This window comes from Ceratotherium simum, chromosome 26 (genome assembly GCF_057802395.1).
Source record: "Ceratotherium simum simum isolate JZ-2026a chromosome 26, ASM5780239v1, whole genome shotgun sequence".
NCBI classification, from domain to species: Eukaryota; Metazoa; Chordata; class Mammalia; order Perissodactyla; family Rhinocerotidae; genus Ceratotherium; species Ceratotherium simum.
Window position 1 is genome coordinate 36,797,621 of NC_141925.1, and position 23,075 is coordinate 36,820,695.

At 57.7% G+C, this 23,075-nt stretch overlaps 1 protein-coding gene across 3 annotated transcripts in view; it reads left to right on the forward strand.

Annotated features, from left to right (window-relative positions):
* GRID2IP (Grid2 interacting protein) overlaps nucleotides 1-23,075 on the forward strand; it is a 40,608-nt gene that overhangs the window by 7,723 nt on the left and 9,810 nt on the right. Inside the window, exons 3-20 of one of the 3 annotated variants that reach the window (XM_014795602.2) lie at nucleotides 6,337-6,585; nucleotides 6,815-6,900; nucleotides 9,571-9,640; nucleotides 10,142-10,236; nucleotides 10,547-10,730; nucleotides 13,256-13,410; nucleotides 14,397-14,540; nucleotides 14,798-14,895; nucleotides 15,074-15,191; nucleotides 15,911-16,266; nucleotides 16,897-17,313; nucleotides 19,218-19,305; nucleotides 20,077-20,154; nucleotides 20,706-20,902; nucleotides 21,216-21,371; nucleotides 21,517-21,603; nucleotides 22,458-22,587; nucleotides 22,677-22,795. In XM_014795602.2, coding sequence (XP_014651088.2) covers nucleotides 6,337-6,585; nucleotides 6,815-6,900; nucleotides 9,571-9,640; nucleotides 10,142-10,236; nucleotides 10,547-10,730; nucleotides 13,256-13,410; nucleotides 14,397-14,540; nucleotides 14,798-14,895; nucleotides 15,074-15,191; nucleotides 15,911-16,266; nucleotides 16,897-17,313; nucleotides 19,218-19,305; nucleotides 20,077-20,154; nucleotides 20,706-20,902; nucleotides 21,216-21,371; nucleotides 21,517-21,603; nucleotides 22,458-22,587; nucleotides 22,677-22,795 — 2,827 coding nt within the window. Of the gene's footprint in view, nucleotides 1-6,336; nucleotides 6,586-6,814; nucleotides 6,901-9,570; nucleotides 9,641-10,141; nucleotides 10,237-10,546; nucleotides 10,731-13,255; nucleotides 13,411-14,396; nucleotides 14,541-14,797; nucleotides 14,896-15,073; nucleotides 15,192-15,910; nucleotides 16,267-16,896; nucleotides 17,314-19,217; nucleotides 19,306-20,064; nucleotides 20,155-20,705; nucleotides 20,903-21,215; nucleotides 21,372-21,516; nucleotides 21,604-22,457; nucleotides 22,588-22,676; nucleotides 22,796-23,075 lie in introns of all 3 variants that reach the window. The other 2 variants (XM_087417530.1, XM_087417529.1) reach the window with 2 other exon arrangements.

The following is a 23,075-nucleotide window of genomic DNA, read 5'->3' on the forward strand; positions in this document are numbered from 1 at the left end:
GCTGGGTTCTAGGGATGCGGTGGTGATCCTCAGGCAGCACCTCCCCCGGAGAGCTCAGAGCAGGCATGGAGGAGTCACAGACACAGCTATCTCTGATTCCGAGGGCTGAGTGCCAGCTGAGGGCTAGCTCAGCAGGGGGCAATCAGGGCAGGCTCCTCAGAGGAGGCAGAAGGTGGCAGCGCTGTGGCTCAGACAGTGACTGGTGGAGTTTGTTGGTGTGTCCAGTGGGGGTGGGAAGACAGTCTCCAGGGAAAGTTCATCGGGGCCAGGCATCTAGCCACAGAGGTGGACCCCTGAGTGCCAAGGTGAAGGCAGTGCCACCCAGACCCACGGGTACCCAACACTGGGTACCCAGCAATGCCCAGCTATGAACCACCCTGCCTGAGAGGAGGGGCCAGGAAGAGCTACAGCTGCGGCCCTCGGCCCCCCGCCACTGAGGAGAGATAAGATTTAAATGAGAAGTTGAGCAGCCAAAGGGTTAGTGAACATATATTATGTATGTGTGCATGTGTGTGTGTGCATGTGTGTGTGTCTGCGCTTGTCTGTGTGCACTTGACAAGGCTGGAACCCACGAAAATCACTGTGTGGCCTCTGAGGGATGGTCCCAGTGGCCAAAACAGAAGGCTTGAGGAGAAAGAGGAAGAGGCAGTGAGACCATGAAGCTGTGCCATCTAGTACAGTAGCCACTAGCCAGGTGTTGCTATTTAAATTTACTAAATATTAAATAAAATTTAAATTCAGCTTTCCAGTCTCACTAGCCACAGTTCAAGTGCTCAGTAGCCACATGTGGCTGGGACAGCACACATCGAGAACATGTGCATCACTGCAGAAAGTTCTCTTGGACAGCGCTGCCGTGGGGGGAGATTTGGGTCAGTGGCAACAATGAAAGCAAAGGGTCTCGTCTTCCTTCATGACCGGCAGTTAATCCTGAGGCTCAGAGCCTAATTTGGGTCTATCCTCAAAGGGATCCCCACTTGATGAAGTGGTAAAATGACTTTCTAATTAGGACAAGCCAGGCATTTTGGAAAGTGTGACGTGATTAGGAGGGAACAGGAGAGCAAAGTCAGTTTTGTGGTCTGCTGGTGTTTCAGGAAATATGCAAAACGGGGAGGGGCGGGGGGGGATGGGGCGGCACTGGGGAGGGAAGCAACGGAAGTGGTGGAAGAAGCTGGAATATGGAATCCCAACAGACCTAGCTTGAACCCCAAGTCCACTCACTAGCTGAGTGACCTTGAGCAGGTTAATTGACCCCTACAGTTTATCTGTAAAAAGGGGTTGGTAATCCCTACATGTTCCCAGCAGGATTCTTGGTAGGAAACCACATAAATGAACTCTGCCAACTGCAAGCCAAAAAGAGATTAGTTGAGAATCTGGAAGTAGGACGTGAGGGGTCATCTGCACCTTCTTCATCCTCTTCTGCTTTAATGACAAGTGTTGGGGACACCATAATACACAGATATTGAGAGAATTCTGTGACACTATGTAGGTGCAAGCGCCAGGCAGAGTATGTGCACAGTTAGTGTGGGTTTCCCCTCGGGAAGGTCTCTTTCTTGAGGTCCCTAGAGAGGTTTCTCAACCACGGCACTATTGACATTTTGGCCCCCATAATTCTCTGCTGTTGGGGACTGTCCTGTACGTTGTAGGATGTTTAGCAGCATCCTGGCCTCCACCCACTAGATGCCAGTAGCACACCCCCCTCCCACTTGTCATTTTGTGACAACCAAAACTGTCTCCAGACAATGCCAAATGTCCCCTGGGTGCAAAATCGCCCCAGTTGAGAGCTAATGCCCCAGAATGATCTGCCTTTGGTAGCACGCTCCTGCTGGGCAGACACTTGAGCAAAGGCCAGCTGTTGCCTGACCCCTGCACCTCCCCACCCACCCCTGCTGCCTTGGGTCATCTGGCCAGATGCACCAGCTGCTGGCCCCTTTGGCGCCTTCACTGCACTCAGGGGACCTGGCCCCAAGGCAATGTGTGCACTTCTGGCTTTGTCTGGATTTGAGCTTGAGCATTTGCTCTGTGCTCACATCTCCTCTGCCCACAGCAACGTGGACAGTCTCCATAGCCTTCGGGCAGGCCTGGTTCTGGATGCTGGGCCACTGCAGCTGGTACAAAACAACCAGAAATGGCTCTATTATGAACGGCTGTGGCCCTGTGGATGTCAGGGAGCTGTGCTCACTGTGAGCGTTTTCAGACATTTCTCTCCCTGGCAGGGGGAGGACAAGGTCTGGGGAGGACCCAGCATGGTCACTGGCTCTGGCTTTCTGCTGCTGCTGCTGCCAGGGAGAAATGCAGCCCTGATTGATCACAGCAGGGGGGTGGCCTCATGGGGCCAAGAACATGGGGCTGAGGTGTGTTGGTCAGCATGGTCTGAACAGGGTACCAGAGACTGGACGTCAGGTCTGGAAGGGCCACCCTGTGACGGGCTGCAGGAACCCGCAGGCAGGACCATGTAGGATGTTCCTCCCAATGACTGAGACAGAGGCACAGTCCCTGGGATTTCCTGCCTCTGTGGTTCCAGCCTGTCTGGGGGGTGGCCACCCTCTGGCGAGGAGAGAGCCTTGTGCTGATGTCCCGCATTGAGGTTGCCCCTGAGAAGCCCTCTCCAGGATGCCCTGGGCTGGCTCCCCGGCATCTAACCACCCTTTCTGGCCTGTGGTCGGGACTCGGATCAGTGAGAAATGGCAATGGCCTGGGATCCCTGGGGTCTGCTCCTGCTCTGACTTCCAGGGAGTGGCAGGCCCAGAGTCAGAGGAAGAGTCCAGACCCCTTTCCTGTTCTCTCTCTCTCTTCCCCTTAGCTGTTCTTCCCCTCCTCCCTCCCAGTAGGACATGCCCATCTCAGGGAGGCCTTCTACTACCCCCCCCACGCACACACTCATCTGGGAGTTGCCCTGGTGTGGCTGCCCCCTCCTCACTTCCACTCACTCACCAGATCTCACACACTCTCCTTCCTTTGTGTTCTTAGAATCTAGCCATTTGTCCCATCCCTTCCCCGCTCCCTTCCCAGCATCACCTCTCCCCTGATGTACCAAAACCTCTGGGGTCCCTCTACCTCCCCTTAAATCCTTAGACCCTCCCATGGCTCCCCAATGTTCTCAGAGTGTAGTCTCAGCTGCCGAAGATGGCATTCAAGACCTCCCTCTCTAGCCTCTTCTCCGTTGGTGCTTCCCCCCGGGTAAGTAGGAGGACTGCCTCTCCCTGGCCCACTCTTGCTGAGCTCTGGAGGCCCAGCACCTCCGGAAAGCCTTCCCATGCTCTACAAAAGGCAGTCGGGGCTTTCTCGAACTGTCGGGTTCAGTTTCGCTGCAGCCAGACGTTGGGGACTCGCCCCTGTGCGGGGCACTGGGGAGCCGCGGCCCAAAAGGTCGGAGGCGAGGCGCCTGGGGAGGGGCTAATGGAGGGGACCAAGAGAAGGCTGCATGACAGCCTTGAACCGCCCCCAGCTCCCCCGGAGCTAGCCGAAGTGTTCCCCGGCGGGGCGGGGCCCGGCGGGGCGGGGCCACCCGAGAAGGGGCGGGCGCGGGGCCGTGGGCCGGGCCGGCTCGGGAGGGGCCGCGCGCGCTCGCCCGGCAGAGGCGCGTGGAGTCGCCGTGCCGTTGTTCCGCTCGTGGGCTCCGCCATCCCCTGCTCGCCCGCACCTGCCGCGCCGCGGTCGCCGGCTCCAGATGGGGAAGGACCAGGGCTTCTCTCGGCACTTTCGGTAGTTTCCCCACCACGCCCCGCGCCCCCAGGAACTGTGCGCCCTGGGCGCCGCGGACCCGCCTCCGGCCGACCTGAAAAGGGGTGGGGCTGGGTCACTGAGGGGCTTCCCTGCCCTGGGTGGGCAACCACCGAGCGTGGCTGGGGCCCCGGGGCTGGGATGGTGGACATAACCGGAAGGGGACAAGGGGGCGAGTTCCCGGCTTTGGGCGCCCAGTCCCGCGCGTGGCCCTAGGGGTCGGGATGAGGGTCAAGGACCAAGGGCTGGGATTGAAAAGCCCTCTTTCCTTACTATGACTGGGCTACTGGGCCGGCTGAGAGAACTGGACAGAGAGCTGAGGCAGGGAATTTGGTGGAGAGAGAGGACCCTCGGGCAGCCCCTGGTGGGAATCTGGAGATGGATTTAGACCTGACCCCCAGGCAGAGAGAACAGAACTGACCCTGAGTGCAACGTCATTATGTGGTCCCGGAAGAGTCCTATGGCCTCAGAGAAGCCTGTTGGCATAGCAGGGATCTGGGAGTCCTGGGGCAGCCACAGCCAGGCTGACAGGATCAGAGGGGCAGTGGTCCCCTCAATGGTCCATGAGGCCCCACTGCGCCTGGCTGGGCTGGGTTAGCAGACCCAGGGCTGGGCTGCCAGACAGAGCTGCATGGAGCCAGGAAGGGCGTCTGGCTCAGCCCTAAGGATGCCAAGCACGGAAAGGGCCACCCCATCTTCTCCCACCTGTGCAGTTGGTGACTTACCCTCATTCACACCCTGGGGAGGGGGGCGCAAGACTTTTGCTAATTGCTGCTGGGGGGTGGAGCTGGGATGGTCACCTGGCCCCTGCCCAAGTTGGACCCAGGGGCTGGGGGTGAGGGGCTGACGCCTTCTGGAGCCTAGGGCTGGAGCCCAAAGTATGAAGTGGACAGTTTCCGGCTTGTCATCCCTCCCTTGCCTGAGCATGAGGCATGTGGTGGGTCCAGAAGGGTATGGGGAATGTGCAGGCCAGGCAGATGGAGGTGTCAGGCTCCGGAGACCTTGAGTGACCATCTGGGGAATGAGGCTGAGGCTCTAGATTTTTGGGAATCACTGCAGGTGGGCAAGGATGAGCATATCAGGCTAGGATGCTCCTGGCAGAGTTGAGCAGGCCAGTCATTCTGGCCTCATGGTCGCCTGGAGCAGAGCTCACTGGGGGGCAGGGCCCGATGCACCCCCCTCACCGAGGATCCATATCCCTTCCTTTCCACCAGGCAGCTTATTCTGCCTGCCTGGCCTTATTAATCCTACCCACAGAGGTCAGGGGGAACTGAGTGGTGACCACTGGGCAACATCAGAGGGGTTGAATTTCAGCTGGCTGCAAGGCCACTGCTCCCCTCCCCGCCTCCCCACCGTGCCGTTGGCGCTGGCTCCTAGTACAGAGAACAGGGAAGGGAGCCTTGGGATGCAGCCAGGGAGGCCTTGCTATCAACCAGAACTTCAGGGGCCCTTAGCAGAGCCCTGCCACAGTGCTGAGGCCCAGCGGCTGGGCTTCTATCCCAGCTGTGCCAAGGGCCAGCGGTGTAACCCTGAAAAGTTACAGATCCTCTGTGAGCCTCTGCCAGATCCTCTGCCATGGACTGGGGAGTCCAACACGATGATAACTGCTGCCATTACTCAGAGATATGGTTGGGCCACTGGCAGTAGACCCATTTACTGAGTCACTGAGTCCCTCCCATGTATCAAGCCCTGGCTGCTCACTGTGGCTCCAAGCTGAGCTACAGATTCAGCCCTCAGAGAGCTTCCAGCATCACAGAGGAGACCCACAGCTATCAAGGAATCATCCGGGGTGTGGACCTGGCACAGGGGACCATGCGAGCCCCCCTGCCTTTCAGTCACCCTCTTCCAGGGTGACTCCTTTGAAAGCAGGAACCACAGTGCCTTCAGCTTTGAAGCCCAGGGCCTGGCTGGCACAGATAGCAGGGACTTCCTAAAACATGTAGGACTAAACCCAAGGAAGGCCAATGTTGGGTGTTGAAGGGGGAGCTCAGTTTAGCTAAGGAAGCAGAGAGTGTACTGGACAGGGCCACAGCCTGGGAAAGCGTGGAGGTGGGACTGGACGTGGTGGTCCTGGCCCATCCCGAGTAGGCAGCTGTAGAGAGGGCTGGCCAGAGAAGCAGGAAGCCTGGGAGTGTCAGGAGGGTCTGGGGGAAGTCTGACTGGGTGGATTGTGGCTTCAGTTTTCTCCAGCAGAGTTGCCAGGAATCAGGCCGGGAGAGGGTGGGTGGTGGGGATCCCTGGCTGGGCCTTGGCCTGGTGCAAGAATATGAGATGAGTGGCGTGGGGGGAGGCCACAGATGGAGGATAGAGGCAGGTGGAGGAACGGGACCGGCTTTGGGGGCACTCAGGCCTCCCAAGGGCAGAGTAATGGGGACGGTCGAAACGTATCTCTCTCGAGCGGGGCGCCATGGTCCTTGTGTGGCCTGGGCTGGTTGGGGCGCAAGTCTAGGCGCTGAGGGGGAGACTGGGGTGCGGGCTGCTGATTCCTCCGCCATCCCTGGGTAGGCGCGGGAGAGCCAAGGGCGGAGCCCACGAGGAGGCGCCTTTGGGCCGCAGTTTGCCGCGATCGGGACGCAGTCAGGGGGCGCACCCCGACTCTGCCGTCTTCGCCGACAGGATCTTCATCCCCAAGAAGCACCGGGCGCGCTTCGACGAAGTGGTGTCGCAGGGTCTGCTGGGCAAGCTGTGCCGCGCTCGGCGGGGGCAGGGCGCGCAGCGGCTGCGCCGGAGCCGCAGCGAGGAACGGCCCGAGCGCCTCCTGGTGTCCACGCGCGCCAGCGCCGCCCCGCGCCGCCCCGACGAGGCGCCCCCGCGCAAGGCCGCCTCGCTGCTGGGCGGCCGCGCCGGCCCGGGGGGCGCGCGCAGGTACCCCGGGCGTGCGGGCACGGCAGCGGACGCCTCCCGGTCGGTGGGCTCGGGGCTGGAGACCTGGACAGAGTACAGACGGAGGCGGGGCGTGGACGTCTCAGGGCTGGGGGCAGACGAGGTTAAGGGGAGCGGGACACGGGACAACTCTCTCCTGCGCACCCAGCCCTCCTCTCCCCAGGGCAGGGCACGCTGCCCGCCTCCCACCCGGCCCCTTCTTTCTCCCCAGGACGGTCCGAGTCTACAAGGGCAACAAGAGCTTCGGCTTCACGCTGCGCGGCCATGGGCCTGTCTGGATCGAGTCTGTCCTTCCTGGTGAGGGGTGGGCGGTTGTCCAGGATGGGTTGGTGGTGAAGCCTGTTAGGCCGCTGCTCAATAACCCCCTCCCCCCTAGGTACCAACCTCATGAGCCTGTGTCCTCTGAGTGTCCAGAGCAGCAGATCCAAATCCTCCATCTGCCCCAGTTGGGGCAAACGCCCTCCAAGTTCAGGGTCACCTCTGAGCCCTGTGTGCCAAGTTCTCCATCCAAGCCTTTTCTATGTCCACAGGGAGGGCTGGGGGCACTTCCCAGGACACTGGGACAGCCGGGACAAAGCTGGCGCCTACCCAGGCTGTCCCCCAAACAACATTCCCCGTGCCAAGTGTCCACTGTGAACTGGGCACTTGCTGGGCGGGCCAGGCTCATAGAGGCAGCAGGGCCTCAGGGCCTCTGCCCATTATCCAGCCCCCCCCTCCAACCCTCACTCCCCTCCTCCTCCCACCCAGCCTGCCCCTTCTTGCTCCTGGAATGGTGGCATCTTGACGAAGGCAGAGCGTTCTCAGTGCAGGAATTCCTCCTTCCCACCCCTCCAGTGGGAGTGAGGGGGTGGAGGGAAGAAACTCATTCCTTGCTGAGGCAGCCCACTCCATTGTAGCAGGTCTCCGTGGGGCAGAAATGTCTCCTGGTGCAGAATTGAACTCTCCCCTCCCTGTAACACCCCGCAGGGCTGGGTCACCTGCACCCATCCCCTGCCAGCACCTAAGCATGATGGTCCTGGAGACACACCCCCATGGGTGCCCCTGCCGGTGCTGAGTCCTGTCTACCCTTCTGCGTCTCACATCTCCGGTGCATGGATTTGTGATCCCTGGGAAAGTGCCTCAGTGCCTTTGCCTCATCGTTCCAGCCATGGGATCATTCTGAGACCTAATCCTGATGACGGACGTTGTCCAGTTCTTGGATTTGTGCATCACTAAACTGGAGTGACACACTATTGTAGGGAAAAGGCCCAAGGCTGCCCTCTAGGGAGCTTCCTTTAGAAATGATTACTCTCTCCTTTTGGGATGTGTCACTTCAACTGTGCTGCCATCACCACCCCGCCTCCCCACCTCTCCCACATGTGTAGCCAGAGATACCTGGCCTAGGGCCATGTTAGAATCCAGGAGTGCTATTCTCCCCAACCTGGCCTCCAGGCCAGCAACCCCACTCCTTCCTTGTCATCAGAAGCCAAATGGATGCTCCAATGGGAGCTTTTCCAGATGGGGAAACTGAGGCCTAGAGAGGCTTGGCAAATCAAGGACCAGAACCTAGGGTCTCCTGACTCCTGACCAATGATCTCTAATCCCCTGCCCCAACCCCTCTGCCCTCCCACCCCAGGCTGGCCCAAGCCTCCAGGCAGGCCCAGTTGGCTTCGTCACAACCATGACCCTCCCTCCCTGTTCAGTCCCCCCTCACCCCCAGGAAGTCTTCCCTGATCATTCCCCTTCCTTCCTGAAAATCCCCACAGCCTCAAGAGAGAACTTCTCACAACCTGAGAGCATATTTTATTTGGATATGTATCATTTCCCCCCACTTACTTCCAAATCCAATTTAGAGTGATGACTAGCAAAAGAGGCAGAAAGAGAAAAAAATCTATACCCACAGGAGCAAACTTCCTAGCACCCCCTTCCCCGGGTATTACATACGGGGTTAGGTCTGACCTTCAAGGCCGTCAAGGCAAAGAGTGAAAATTAGCTGCTCCCATGAGTTTAAAATGCAGATTTTATTATTCGGGTATGGTGAGGCCAGCAGATCAGGGGATGATTGCCACGCAAAAGACAGTTTGTTACTCACAGTTCCCAAGAAGAGGGGGTACCCACGCCACACAGGGCCACGTGGGGAAGCACCAGGGTTGGTCAGGAGGCAGAGGGAGTGAGGGGAAAACCTGGACAAGAGCCTTTCTTGTGGTTTTTGCAGGAAGGAATGAGCAAGGCAGGGTGAGCCGGCTAAGCAGGTTTAGAATGGTTAGTTTGAATAAGTTCAGAGGGCTCTGGGGCAGAGGGGCTGTCCCTAGTTGTCTGGTGCCTGGCCCCGGGTGATGAGGGCAAGGGAACAGTGGCCCAGGCGGTGAGAGCCCCATAGTGGAGGGGGTTGATTTGCGTGTGAAACTCGCGCTTGCAGACCTGTCATTTAGTCTCTCTAGGCAGTGGCTAACCCTGGGAGGGACAGTCCTTCCAGCGTCAGCAAGGCCCCAAGATGTCAGAGCATAAAAAACATGACTAATACACCATGTTTCCCAGCCTGAGGGAGGACACTGCCTCCCTCTAAGGAGATGCATTTTCTCCTGGTGACAAAGGCACAGAGGAATCTACGACGTGGGCCTTTATCTGCAGGGCCGAGGACAGTGTATGGAGTGGGGTCCTCAGCAGGTGGGCAGATGCTGCAGACACACTGCTCTCGAGACGTTCCTCATTTCTGCTCTTCTCCAACAGCTCAGGGCTGACTTTCTTGTGGTTTTTGCAGGAAGGAATGAACCCCCAGCATTCCCACCCATCCAGGGGATCACTTCCTGCTTAGAGCAGCGAGGGCAGAGAGGTGCTGGGTCTAATGTGAGGACTGCTGACCTGAATTTGGCTCTCCTCTGCCACCCATCCCATTTCCCACCTGTGAAACAGGAGAGTGGCATCAGGCTCGCAGAGCGGGGCTAGCCCTGCCCAGCTCACTAGCATGCCCTCTCTTCTTGCTTCCAGGGAGCCCGGCTGATAATGCTTCCCTCAAGTCGGGCGACCGGATTCTCTTCCTTAACGGACTGGACATGAGGTCAGAGGCTATTGGGGAGATCAGAGCTTGGTGACGAACTGTCCCCCAAGATTTCTGCCTCTTGGGACACCCAGGCCATGGTCCTGGTCTCCTCTGACCAGTTGGTTCCCAGGGTCTGGCCCTCTTCCTGTGGAAACTGTTGAATCTATCCTCCCATCCTAGCCAGGATGTCAATTCATCCTTCCAATGAGAAAACACCCCAGCTCCACGTTGGGGACACAGAGTGGGGTAGACCCTCTGTGTCTTGCTCTTAAGGGGGAGCCCTTCCTACGGGTGACATGGGCATGACCCCTTCTGTACCCAGAAGTGTCCAGCTGGCCCTGGGTTTGAAGCTTCTTCTGTGAAGATTAGTGAGCAGGAGAGGCAGGACCTTGGCTTCTGCTCCTGGCCCTGCTGTGGTCTAGCTGTGTGGCCTCTATGGGCAGGACAGGGAGGTCTGGCGGGTGGCAGTGGACAGGGCTCATCCTGGTCAGGCCCTCCTGGGCCATCTCTTCTTGACAGGAACTGCTCCCATGACAAGGTGGTGTCCATGCTGCAGGGCAGTGGTGCAATGCCCACACTGGTGGTGGAGGAGGGCCTCGCCCCGTTTGCCAGCGGTGAGACCCCCACTGCCACTTGGCTTCCTGCCATGTGTGGGATTTACAAGTCTGCAGATGACTCTGCTTTTCCCCTAAACCTGCAGCCTCCCTCCTCAGGTGATGCCGTAGCACACAATGAGGTGGCCTCAGGGACCCTGCCCGGGGCTTTCCCTTCATCCCTGTCCCCAGCTGCAGGCAGCACGTGTGCCTCCCAATGCGTGGTGCTCACCCCAGCTCAGGAGGCCCCCTGCCCCCAGCTGCCAGGGAAATTGCACCTGACCTGGGGACGCTGGGTCACCTGTGCCTCTCATGCCTGTGGCTCCGGCAGACTCTGATTCTTTGGATTCCCCCAACCCGTCGTCGGCACTCACCTCCCTCCAGTGGGTGGCGGAGATCCTGCCGTCCAGCATCCGGGTGCAGGGGAGGACTTTCAGCCAGCAGCTGGAGCACCTGCTCACACCTCCTGAGCGCTACGGGGTCTGCCGGGCCCTTGAGAGCTTCTTCCAACACAGGTGGCTGGGCCAGAGTGGTGGTGGGGACCTGCCCCGGGTGGGCCCCCAATCCTGTCCAGACTCACCATCTGGGTCTTCCTGCCTGAGCGTCCTCAGCCCCCTTTTCCTGGGGGAGGCTCAAAGGAGGCAGCAGTTGGAACCAGGGGCCCCAGGAAGGGGGGCAGTCGGGCTGCTCTACAACAAACCCTGACTCTGAAACCTCCTGGCCACGTGACCTAGGCGAGTGAAGCATAAGTGACCACCTGCAGCGTTGTTGGTGGGACCCTCATAAGACCCTTGCCTATGCTCCCTCGCCACCGGCCAGGCCCTGATTGGGGGGTGGTCTGGTGTCTTTGTTTTTGCACCATGGCAGCAACAGCAGGCTGTATTTATCACACTCCTTGGTCCATAGGGTCATTATCATGGTCTGTGCAAAGCCCCTCACTTGTTCATTCCTTTTTCTTTTTTTATTTAAACAGTTTTATTAGGATATAATTTACGTACCATACAATTCAGCCATTTAAGTGTACAATGCACTGGTTTGTAGTATATTCTCAAATATGTGCAACCATCACCACGCTCAATTGTAGAACATTTTCGTCACATCAAAAAGAAACCCGCACCCTTTCATATCACCCACCTCCCTTCTCTGCTGCGCCCAACCTTACACAACCGCTAATCTACTTTCTATAGATTTCCATAAATGTGGACGTTTATGTCTGGCTTTTTCCACTTAGCATAATATTTTCAAAGTTCACCCAAGTTATAGCATCTACTTCATTCCTTTTTTATGGCCCAATAATATTTCATTGTGTGGCTCGACCACAGTTTGCTTATCTGTTCACCAGTTGATGGACACTTGGGCTGCTTCCCCCTTTCCTTCCCTTTCAGTCTCCCTCCCTCTCCCATTTCCCTCCCTATGCCAAGTATCCCAATCTGATGAGCTTAATGGGCATCCTTCTGTTGAAAGGTGTCCTTGAAAAGTAGGCACTGCTATGTCCTGTGATGTATTTTTATTTTACATCATTGTGCTATATATTGCATTCCGCACCTGACTTTTTTTCATCAAGTGCTGTGTGTTTAGATCTGTCCACTTTGCTCTGTGTACATTTAATACATTGTTTATAACTGCAGCCAAACTCCCATGGATCACAGCCACCGTGTCTTACCTACTTAGCTTCCTGGTGATGGACACTGGGTCGCCTCCACAGTAACACTGTGACAAATGTTGTTGTGCTCATTTCCCTGTGGAGCTATGTACAGTTCATTTGAAATTTATATCTAAGAGCAGAATTGCTGGATATTAAGATTTTTGTTTACTGAATTTGACTAGCTGGTGCCAAATTGCTTCCCAGAGCACTGTTTCCCAACGGCGGCGCCTGGGCTCCCTCATTCCCATGTCCTCGCCAACATTTGGGACTATCCAGCTTTTTATTTTTGCTAGTCTTTTTTAGCCATAAAGTGACATCTTGTTATTTTAATTTGGATTTTTAACTACTAATTATTTTAAACATCTTTTCATAACCTTATTAACTTTTTCTGTTTCCTTTTCTATAAATTACCTGTTCAGACCCTTGGTTCATTTTTGTTTTATTGAGGTTTTTGTCTTTGTTGATTTGCAGGAGATCCCTGTATATTTTAGATACTGAAACCTTATTGATTTTGGACATTGTAAATATCTTCTCCCATTTGTTACTTCTTTTATTACTTCTGTTATATCTAATATGAATGTGTCCAAGTTGTGCTTCTTTGAACAGACATCCTTGATTTTATATAATCAAATCCAATACATTTTGGGCCTCGTGGCTTTGGCTTTAAACTTTTGTTTAAGAAGTCCTTCCCTGCCTGTAGGTCAAAAGATATTCTCCTGCATTATTTTCTATTAATTTTGTAACTTTACCTTTCACACTTTGGTCTTTTATCCACCTAGATTTCATCTTTATGTGGTGTTATGTGAGGGTCCAGTTTTGTTTTGTCCACATAATGCAGGAATCAGCAAACTATTTCTATGAAGGGCCAGATAGTAAATATTTTGGGCTTTGCAGGCCATATAGTCTCTGCTGAAACTATCTAACTCTGCTGTGGTAGCCTGAAAACAGCCGTAGACAATATATGAACAAATTGGCACAGCCGTGTTCCAATAAAACTTTCTCTACAAAAACAGGTGGCGGGCCAGATTTTGGCCTACAGGCCATTGTTTGCCAATTCCTGATGTAGTGAGTCAGCCTTCCCAATACACTGTATGTATTTTAATCTTCACAACAGCTCTGTGTGGTAGATGTTATTTTTATCCCCATTTTACAGATGAGGAAAGTGAGGCACAGGGCAATTAAATAACTTGAGAAATGTCACTTGGCTGGTAAGTGGGAGAGGCGGGATTTGAATTGGGGTGGCCTGTCTCCACAGCCTGCCGTTCTGCCCACCTCTCTGTCTTGTGAGGGTGGGGACAGGGCCTGAGCCCAAATTCTGTGGCCTGGAAGTGCCCCCCTTGTCCACCCCCACCCCACCCCCTATGATGAGCCCCTTGCTCCTGCACCCTCCTGCAGGAACATCGACACTCTCATCGTTGATGTGTACCCTGTGCTGGACACACCTGCCAAGCAGGTCCTCTGGCAGTTCATCTACCAGCTGCTGACTTACGAGGAGCAGGAGCTCTGCCAGGAGAAGATTGCATGCTTCCTGGGCTACACGGCCATGACAGGTAAGCCGCCCCTCCCCTGCCCAGCCCACCAGGTGAAGAGCCACACACCTGTTCTCGCCTGTGAGGTATTACAGCCAACCCGCCCCTCCAACATACAGATGTGCCCATGTGCCATGCAGATACATGTCCAACACACCCAGGCTGGTACCATGCCTGGGGTCTCTGGTTTCTCACCCACAAAATGGGGGTGAGCTCAGTGGCTATGCTTTGCGCCCCGGAAAGTGTGACACAGATCAAGAAGTTCATGTGGTCACTGTTTACAGACCCGGATTGTGAGCACCCAGCCAGGTCACACCTGTCTGGTGGGCCCTGCTGCACACAGATACACACAAGGGCCTGCCAGACCACACGCAGCCTCAGCTTCCTGCTCCTGCCACCCATTACAGTGTGCATACGAAACCATGAGCTTCATCATCTAGGCCCTGGGAATCGAAAGCGTGCCAAGCCTGTGTGTTTGTTCTAGGCACTCTGCAGCCGCTATTCACAGTCTGCAGATCTACGTGCTGGCCCCTGTGTGCCCACTGTCCCTACTCCTGGGGACCCACAGTTTGTTGGGAGAGGGTTGAGGGTTTTAGCAAGAAGCTCAGGGTGCAGGCTGGGCAGCAGATGTCCCACACATCTGCCTAGACCTGGAACCTTCCATTTCACCCTGCAAGCCCCTGTGGGCAGCAGTGACTGGGTGTTGAGACCTTGGAATCACAGGATCCTAAGCTCTTGTCATGAGAAGTGGCCCTGTGGGGTGGGCTGTGGCCATCTCCACCCGGCCTCTGGCCTCAGGCCAGCACCACCCCTGTGCTCCCTCTGCTCCTGGCACCGGGTTTCTCACCTCAGGCTTCCCCTTGAGAGCTGTCCTGGAGCCAAGCAGGGCTGGGGGTCACAGATGGGTGCAGATGGCTGCTGCCCTCACCCTCCCTGTATCCCTGTGTTTGGAGGCTCCTTGTCTGGCTAAGAGGACAAGGCGCCTATCTCCCTGTCATGTCCCACAGCAGAGCCAGAGCCCGAGCTGGACCTGGAGCCTGAGCCGGAACCCGAGCCGGCGCCTGAGCCCCAGCCACGGAGTTCCCTCAGGGCCTCCTCCATGTGCCGCCGCAGCCTCCGGTCCCAGGGCCTGGAGGCCAGCCTCGGCTGTGGTAAGGCTATCGACCCAAAGCCTGGAGTGGGTGGGAGAGTGCCACAAGGGCTCAATTTTCCCACCTGCAAAGTGGGCTTGGTGAGATGAGAAATCCTTGGGAATGGGCTGAGTGGTGGCCCTCCTGGGGGCTGCAGGGCTTGCTGGTTTTCTCCAAGGCTCTGCGCTGGGTCCGGGCTGAGGCCTGAGCCTTAGAGCTCAGAAGCAGTCACTAGACTCCTCGCTGTGGCGGACTTGGCCCTCCTGATTCCCTGACAGGTCCCAGTGACTGCCCCGAGATGCCTCTTCCTCTGATCCCAGGCGAGCGCCAGGCTGGTGATGGCACATCCCTCCCCGAGACCCCCAACCCCAAGATGGTGAGACCCTCTCTCTACCCTCCTGGTGGTGTCAGTGGGGAGCTGGGAATGGGTGGCCCATGGGGCTGGGGCAGACCCCTGCCTCCCAGACCACCCAGGCCCAGCCTCTCAGACATGTTAGGACCATGTGGGGGAGGTGAGAGCGGGCTGGACCCACTCCTGCCTCCCCTCCCCACAGATGTCAGCCGTCTATGCGGAGCTTGAGTCCCGACTGAGCAGCAGCTTCAAAGGGAAGATGGGGACCACATCCAGATCCCGTGCCTCCCCACCAGTACCCAGCTCGGCAGGCACAGCAGGTGAGGGCTCAGCCAGCCCTGGCTCCTGAGGGCAGCACTGGCCTCTGTCCTCCTGGCTGGCTGTCTGGTGCTGCCCCCACCTCCAGGCATACACCTGGAGCCCCCTCTTTGCTCCATGGCCACAGGACTGAGTTGTGGGAAACCCAAGCAGCCTCCATGGGGCCGTCAAGGTCAGGGTTGTCCTGGCCCCTTGTATGTCCCCCCTGATCCTTACCCCAACTGTGGATCTAGAAAAACAGACGGCTGCCCCAAAGGAGTCCCCAAGTTAGCATGGAGCTGTTGGATAAACTATTATGTGCACGTGTTGGTCTGTGAATGGCACAGCTGGGAAGATGGTTGCTCACAGGACACACTTGATGGTTTCTCTGCAGTTCAGAAGGCAGGACCCCTGGGCAGTGCTCCTGTGAGCCAAGGGCCTGCTGGGTGTGGGAGGTGCCTCATGACCCTTGGACATCCCTGTGTCCCTTCCAAGATGAGCTGGAGTCTGGCCTGTCCTGGGGCTAAGCAGGGCTCCCCCTGCACTCTGGCCTTTCGTCACTCTCAGGGAAGAGCCTGTGGAGGCAGGGTCACACAAGGTCTTCCTGCGCAGGGTCCAGAGAGGGAAAAGAAGGTGCTCAGGGACACAGAGCCAGCCTGACCTGGGCCCCTCCCCTCCAGCCTGCACCTGGGCCCCAGGTACTGACCGAAGAGGGGTCCTCACGCTCCATCTCCCACCCCAGGGCCCAGGACCTCATCCAGCATCTCATGGCCCAGTGAGCAGCTCCTCTCTTCCCCCTGCTACTACCCACTGTGCTCAGGGGGCCCAGCCTCCCCCAGCAGCTCTGAGTCCCACCCCTACGCCAGCCTGGACAGCAGCAGGGCGCCATCCCCGCAGCCCAGCCCTGGGCCCATGCGCTCTGACAGCCCCCCCAGCCCGGACCCTGCCCGCCCACCTAGCCGCAGGAAGCTCTTCACCTTCTCCCGCCCCGTGCGAAGCCAGGATACTGACCGCTTCCTGGATGTGCTGAGTGAGCAGCTGGGCCCCCGGGTCACCATCGTGGATGATTTCCTGAGCCCCGAGAACGACTATGAGGAGGTGAGCAGGCAGGCAGACGTGGAGGGGGAGGGGGCCAAGTATGACATGGGGCTCTGTAGGGGAACAGTGTCCCCGGGCTCCTGCAAGAGGCCTGCTGCCCTTGGGATCTGCCCCAGGCTACCCCTCTCCCTGCCCTAGTCCATCCTAGAAACTGCCCCAGGCTACCCCACTCTTCCCCTGTCCACCTAGAATCTGTCCCAGGCTACCCCACTCCCTGCCCTAGTCCATCCTAAAAACTGCCCCAGGCTACCCCACTCTTCCCCTGTCTACCCTAGAATCTGCCCCAGGCTACACCTCTCCCTGCCCTAGTCCACCCTAGAGTCTGTCCCAGGCTGCCTCACTCTCTGGCTCAAGCTATCTCATCCTTTGACTCAAGCTCTGAGACCACTTACCCAAGCCTACCCCATATACCCTGTCTCAGGTTACCCCGTTCCTTGTCCCAGGCTACCTTACACACCGTCAGGCCGTCCCACCCACAGCCTCAGGCTAACCCACCAGACTATCCTATCCTTGTCCCCAGGCTATCCCAGCCCCTGCCCCAAGCTATCCCACTCTCCCTCACCTTGCCCCATGCTCCAGTCTCCCTGGGCCCAGCCTGGCCCTCCCCCTGCCTTGCTCTGCCCCCACCAGATGAGCTTCCACGATGACCAGGGCAGCTTTGTAACCAACGAGCGGAGCAGCGCCAGTGAATGCATCAGCAGCAGTGAGGAAGGCAGCTCCCTGACATACTCCTCCATCTCTGACCACATCCCCCCGCCCCCGCTCAGCCCCCCCCCACCACCCCCCCTGCCCTTCCACGACCCCAAGCCCAGCTCCCGCACCCCTGACGGTCCCCGGGGCCCCACTCAGGCGCTGGCAAAGCCCCTCACCCAACTCAGCCACCCAGTCCCTCCACCACCCCCCCCGCCCCTGCCCCCACCCGTGCCCTGTGCACCCCCCATGCTGTCCCGGGGCCTGGGCCACCGCCGCAGCGAGACCAGCCATATGAGCGTCAAGCGCCTGCGGTGGGAGCAGGTGGAGAACTCGGAAGGCACCATCTGGGGTCAGGTAGGTGACCCGGGGCCCAGGGGTGCCCTGCACCAGGGGAGGGTAGTCTGGGGCAGCAGCATTGAAGACAAGACCCATCTCCAGGCCTCTTCCATCATCAGCTGGAATGTCCCCTCGTCCTCCCCACACTGAACAGAAGATGAATGGAGGCCCAGCCCAAGGACATGTCCACCCTTGGTAGTCGATGCACGCCTTGAAGCCCAGTCTGTGTCCCTAAGCCAGTGACACAATGGGGACCCCCAGGAATGGCACTAAAGGAACCTCACTCTTGAGATCTGACTTGTTCCCTTAGGCTCTTAGAGCCAAGAGAAGAACATCTGGTTAGAGAATCACGGGCCCTCAAACTGTTGGACAGTCTAGTATGAGCAGTTCATTCACAGGAGCCAAGACTGAAGGATTCTTAAAAGGGCAGCTGGTCCAAACCCCTGCACACTAGCCTCTACCCTTTCACTTAGATGCTTGAATTTCTTCCCAAACAACACTGCCAATATATACTTGAACGCCTTCAGTGATGGGGAACTCACTATCTGTCCAGGCGTCCCTTTCCTCACTGGACAGTTTTAACCAGCCCTCCTTGTATTTCTCTGACATCTTGTCTCCCTAAGATTCCATGCCCTGCTTTCTGTCCTGTCTTTTGAAATCAGGCAGAGAAAATACTTTCTTATCCACACACCGACCAGCCTGTCAGATGAGCAAAGTTCACCTCATCCCTGTTCTTTAGGTCATTCCCTTAGAATGTGGTTTTTAGCCTCATAGTCCAGTGGCCATGTTTCTGTCAAAGGGCGGGTCTCAAACAGACCCCCCAATGGGACTTAACCAGCTCAGAGGAGAAAACACCATTCTCACCTCCTTTGAATTGGCCATCATACTCCTTTCAATACAGCCTGGGATCCCTTCAGCTTCTGGGGCTGCCCCATCTCAGTGCTTATGCCCACCATCATCCTCAACCCTAGTCCCTTCATCTTCTTGGGACCAATATCATGCCCTCACATGTAGCCACTCTCTGTTGGGGCATGCTTCTCATTTCTTCCCATTGCCATTTCCTGGGTCCTGGTTCTGTCTCCTGCCTTCCCAGCCAAGTTGGCGTCAGCCCACATCTCCAGGGAACCTTTCTATGTTGCTGATGAAAATGCTCAACAGGACAAAGCCACAAACAGGGACCTGCTGAGTCCCCTGGAGACCTCACTCCTACCAGCCTCAGCTGGGTCTTTAAGCCTTGCTCTGCAGAGTGGTCCTTCCACTGGTTACTGAAGGTGGACACAGGGACACAGGTCATGCATCTAGCCAAGTCCACATCCGTGCCAGGTCCCTGCCATGTCACCATGTTATGAGACTTTGTTTCTGTGCCTGCCCTCCCTTTGGGATCTCCTTCTTGGCAACCACTCCATCCTCACTCCCTGTCCAAGCCGCATATGGCCCTTCCAGAATGTCACCTCTCATCCAGACCATTCGTCACAGACACCTGTCCAGCTTTTAGCCCCTGGCATTTCCCTGCTTCCGTTCCCTCAGCATCAGGAACCTAGGGCAGCTCTGGTGAACTCACTCCCTGCAAAGGACACGTCAAAACAGGGCCAGACCCCTCAGCCACCTCCTTAAGCCCCTTGGTTGGCTCCAGGCCCTTACAGCCCCTTTATCCCCAGCCCCAGCGCAACTTGCTGGCTTCTGCGTGCAGTGTTCCAGGTGTAAGTGTGATGTTGACCACAAGAGGAGCCAGCTCACCACCTGATAACTTGGATGATTTCGCTTCTCCTGCAGTCTCCTCCTGCCCCGGGGTTTATCCCGGGGGCTGATGGGGGCTCTCCCTCCTGGAGCTCCCAGGGCAGCCCTTAGAGGATGGGGGGTGGGGGACGGCGGTCCAGCTGCCAGCATTCCTCCTCACTCTGACCTCCCCTCCATCCTCGCAGCTCGGGGAGGACTCTGACTATGACAAGTTGAGCGACATGGTGAAATACCTCGACCTGGAGCTCCACTTTGGTACCCAGAAACCTGCTAGTGAGTAGCTGAGGTCCCTGGGGGAATCCAGACACCAGATGCTCCATGACAGCCCAGGGCTTAGGGTCCCTGAGGTCTGCACTGAGTGCCATTTGTCCCTAAGTCATTTAACTTCTCAGAGCCTCAGTTTCCCCACCTCAAAATGGAGATAATAATAATAACTGGCATTTATTGCATGCCAACCAAATGCCGGACACCCTGGTTTCTAAATTAACCCTGTGACAACTCTGAGGTAGGAACTGTGATCACCACAGCTTCCTGATGAGGAAGCACAGGGAGGCTGGGTAATGTGCTCAAAGTCACACAGCGAGAATAAGGTGGGCAGGAGGCATCCACAAATATCCCTTCCAGTCTCTCTCTCCCCTCGCCCCTCTCTGGGTATCTCCCTATATTGGGTGGAGCTCCAGGCAGCCAGGGATGTTGCGTGTAGAAGGTGGTCCTGGGATGGAGGAGAGAGGCCGTGTCCATCCAGGAAGCATCTGAAAGGTCGAGAGGTGGTTGGGTCTCCTTACTCGGCCAGCTCAGTCCTAAGGCCCAGGGGAGAGAGGATGGGAGGAGGGACACATACCACGCCTGCTGAGTGTGTTAGACTGGATCCGAGAGTCCATGCGTAGCAGGCTGAGGAGTAAGGGGAGTGTGGACACCTGGAGCTGATTCAGTCAAGGCCATGGTCGGGGGCATCTGGGCTGTTGGGTGTGGCCACACCCCTCCTGGGCCCTCTGACACCCTCAGCCTAGCTTCCCCTCATTAAACCATCAGTTTCCGTTCCAGAGCCAGTGCCCGGGCCTGAGCCCTTCAGGAAGAAGGAGGTGGTGGAGATCCTCTCCCATAAGAAGGCCTACAACACCTGTGAGGGTCCAGGGAGTTCCAGGGGTTGTGGGGGGCAGGAGTCGGCCCTCCTGGGCCGCAGATCTTTGGATTTGCCCCGGTGGATGACAGAGATTAGCCCGCGGGGCCCCTGACACCTGCCGCCCGGCTGAGCGAAGGCCTCCTCCCAGGTCTCACAGCCGGCCAGATCCCATCTGGGCGCAGGTGCCGGCACTGGCTCCACCCCCATAGGCCCCGCCCCGTTGTTGGCCCCGCCCTCACCCTAATCGGCTCCCGGGTTTTGGCCTCCGCTCCAGCCACATCCTCTACTCTCCCTCTCGCAGGCCCCTCCCTAGTTCCTTGGCCCCACCCCCACAGGCCCCACTCAATTCTAGGCCTGTCTCCTCGAGAACCCCGCCCTCGCCCTTTAGTGGGTCGCAGGAGGGACCCTCTCCATCTCCGGGCCGGTTCCTGCCCCGCCTCGGTTCCTTGTCCCCCTCCCAGGCTCCACCGAGTAGCCCAGGGGAATCTCGAAGCCCCGCCCACTCCCGTCCGGGCCCCGCCCCCGGCTCACCTCGCGGCCCCGCCCGCAGCCATCCTGCTGGCGCACCTGAAGCTGAGCCCGGCCGAGCTGCGGCAGGTGCTCATGAGCATGGAGCCCCGGCGCCTGGAGCCCGCGCACCTGGCGCAGCTGCTGCTCTTCGCGCCCGACGCCGACGAGGAGCAGCGCTACCAGGCCTTCCGGGAGGCGCCCGGCCGCCTCAGCGAGCCCGACCAGTTCGTCCTGCAGGTACTGCGGCCATGACCCGGCCTGGCCGCCTCCATCCGGGCTCCCGCTATGTCCGGGGGCCGCGTAGGTCCCGCTCCCCTACCGCCACCGCGCTGACACCTCTGGGTCCCAGTTGTACATTAAAGAATGGCCAGTTCCCACCCGAGGTCCAAGGTAGATGGGAAGGGTGCCCCCTAGAGGTTGTGCTTGTTTTTCCTAAGGGAATACGGGACCCAGACAGCCAGCTGACCCTCGCCCGAAGCTGCGGCGGGGCAGTGGGTCTCCTGGGGGTGCGGAGGGCAATGGATGAATCCTGGCCCTGACTTCGTGGCAGATGCTGTCGGTTCCCGAATACAAGACCCGCCTGCGCAGCCTCCACTTCCAGGCCACCCTACAGGAGAAGACAGAGGAGATCCGGGGCAGCCTGGAGTGCTTGCGCCAGGCCTCCCTCGAGCTCAAGAATAGCCGGAAGCTCGCCAAGATCCTGGAGGTCAGGGCACACCCCCTGTCTGGTCACTGTACCTGCCGGTCTGCCCCTGGGGCTTCCTGGTCTGGAGACCCATCCTGATAGCAGGCCAGGGGGGTGGGGATGGGGTGAGGACCTGGGCGGAACCTGCCCACCTTCCTCTCCACAGTTTGTGTTGGCCATGGGCAACTATCTCAACGATGGACAGCCCAAAACCAACAAGACCACAGGCTTCAAGATCAACTTCCTGACGGAGGTGAGAGGGCCAGTCTGCAGTAATCAGTTAGGTTGCTCTACCATCAATGCTGGGGAGGCCAGGCCTAACCCAAGTCATGGCAGAGGGAAGGAGAAAACAATGGCCAAGGAGGGCCCTTCCTCCAGGAGGAAGAGCTGGCTGCCTGCAGGCCAGGATGTAACTGCAGCAAAGGGGGGAGGGGGTGGCTTCTCCAAGCCAAGCTTTGAGGGAGGGCAGGGAGGGAAGGCTCCAGGAGGAAGGGGAGAGTCCCACCTGGTAGCTTCTGTGCCCTCAACACTACCACCACTGTCAGGCCAGTCCTGCCCTCGAAAGATCTAGGATGAGAGAAAGGACAGCTCCAATACCCAGCCTTCCCCAGTGTTTCTGGGACTTTTCCCCAAGGTGCTTTTTGTTGTTTTAAAAAAGAGGAAAAAAAACTCCATTTGTAGATATGAATGTAGATAGGATGTCTGAGGCTCAGATGGGCCACAGATGGTTCCAGAAAACCACAAGAGGGAAGATCTGAGAGCGATGCTCCCCACCTTTGCTGGGGTTAGAGACTTTTGGGCTAGATCTGCTGACAAGGGCAAACTTACAAGGACCGGAAAACCTGGGGGTCTCCCCTAGCTGGGGATCTCAAAGATCTGGGCCAGGGAACCTCCAGCTCATGCGGAGGGCTGAGGCATCCCACAGATAAAAGTTGCAGAGGAGGGAATACTAGCACTAAGTTTATGAACTTTGGAGTTGGAGAGAGTCAAGGGCCAGGAATGAATGCCACAGTCCAGGAGAAGAAGCAGGGCCGACAGTACCTGGGCCATGTGACCAGGAATCTGATGGGGTCCTTGAGGAGGACACATGTTGGGGGTCACTTGCAGCTGAACTCCACCAAGACAGTGGACGGGAAGTCCACCTTCCTGCACATCCTTGCCAAATCGCTGAGCCAGCACTTCCCCGAGCTCCTGGGCTTTGCTCAAGACCTGCCCACCGTGCCCCTGGCTGCCAAAGGTAGGCTGGGTGGATGGGTGGGAGGCACAGGCACTGCCATCTTGGGCTGGGAGGGCGGCCCCATGAGGCTTCTGTCCCCCTCCTTCCAGTGAACCAACGGGCCCTGGCCAGCGACCTGGCTGACCTCCACGGCACCATCAGTGAGATACAGGCCGCCTGCCAGAGCATGTCCCCCTCCAGCGAGGACAAGTTTGCTGTGGTCATGGCGGTATCCTCTGAGCAGCCTGTCCCTGTGCCCGAGTGGACCCTGGGATGGTCAGGTAGCTGGCTGTGGCTCCCATGGCCAGTGCAGACCTCGTGTCCTAGCAGAGATTCTGGGCAGAGGCTGCTGTGGGCCCAGGGGTGCTGGAAGAGGGTCCATCTTGGGTCGTTTAGAATCTAAGCACTTATGCCAAGTCTCTGTGTAACTGAGGAGGTGCTCTTTCAACTGTCCTAAAGCCACTGCCTTGCCCCATCTGTCCTCATGGGCAGAAAAGCACAGACCTAAG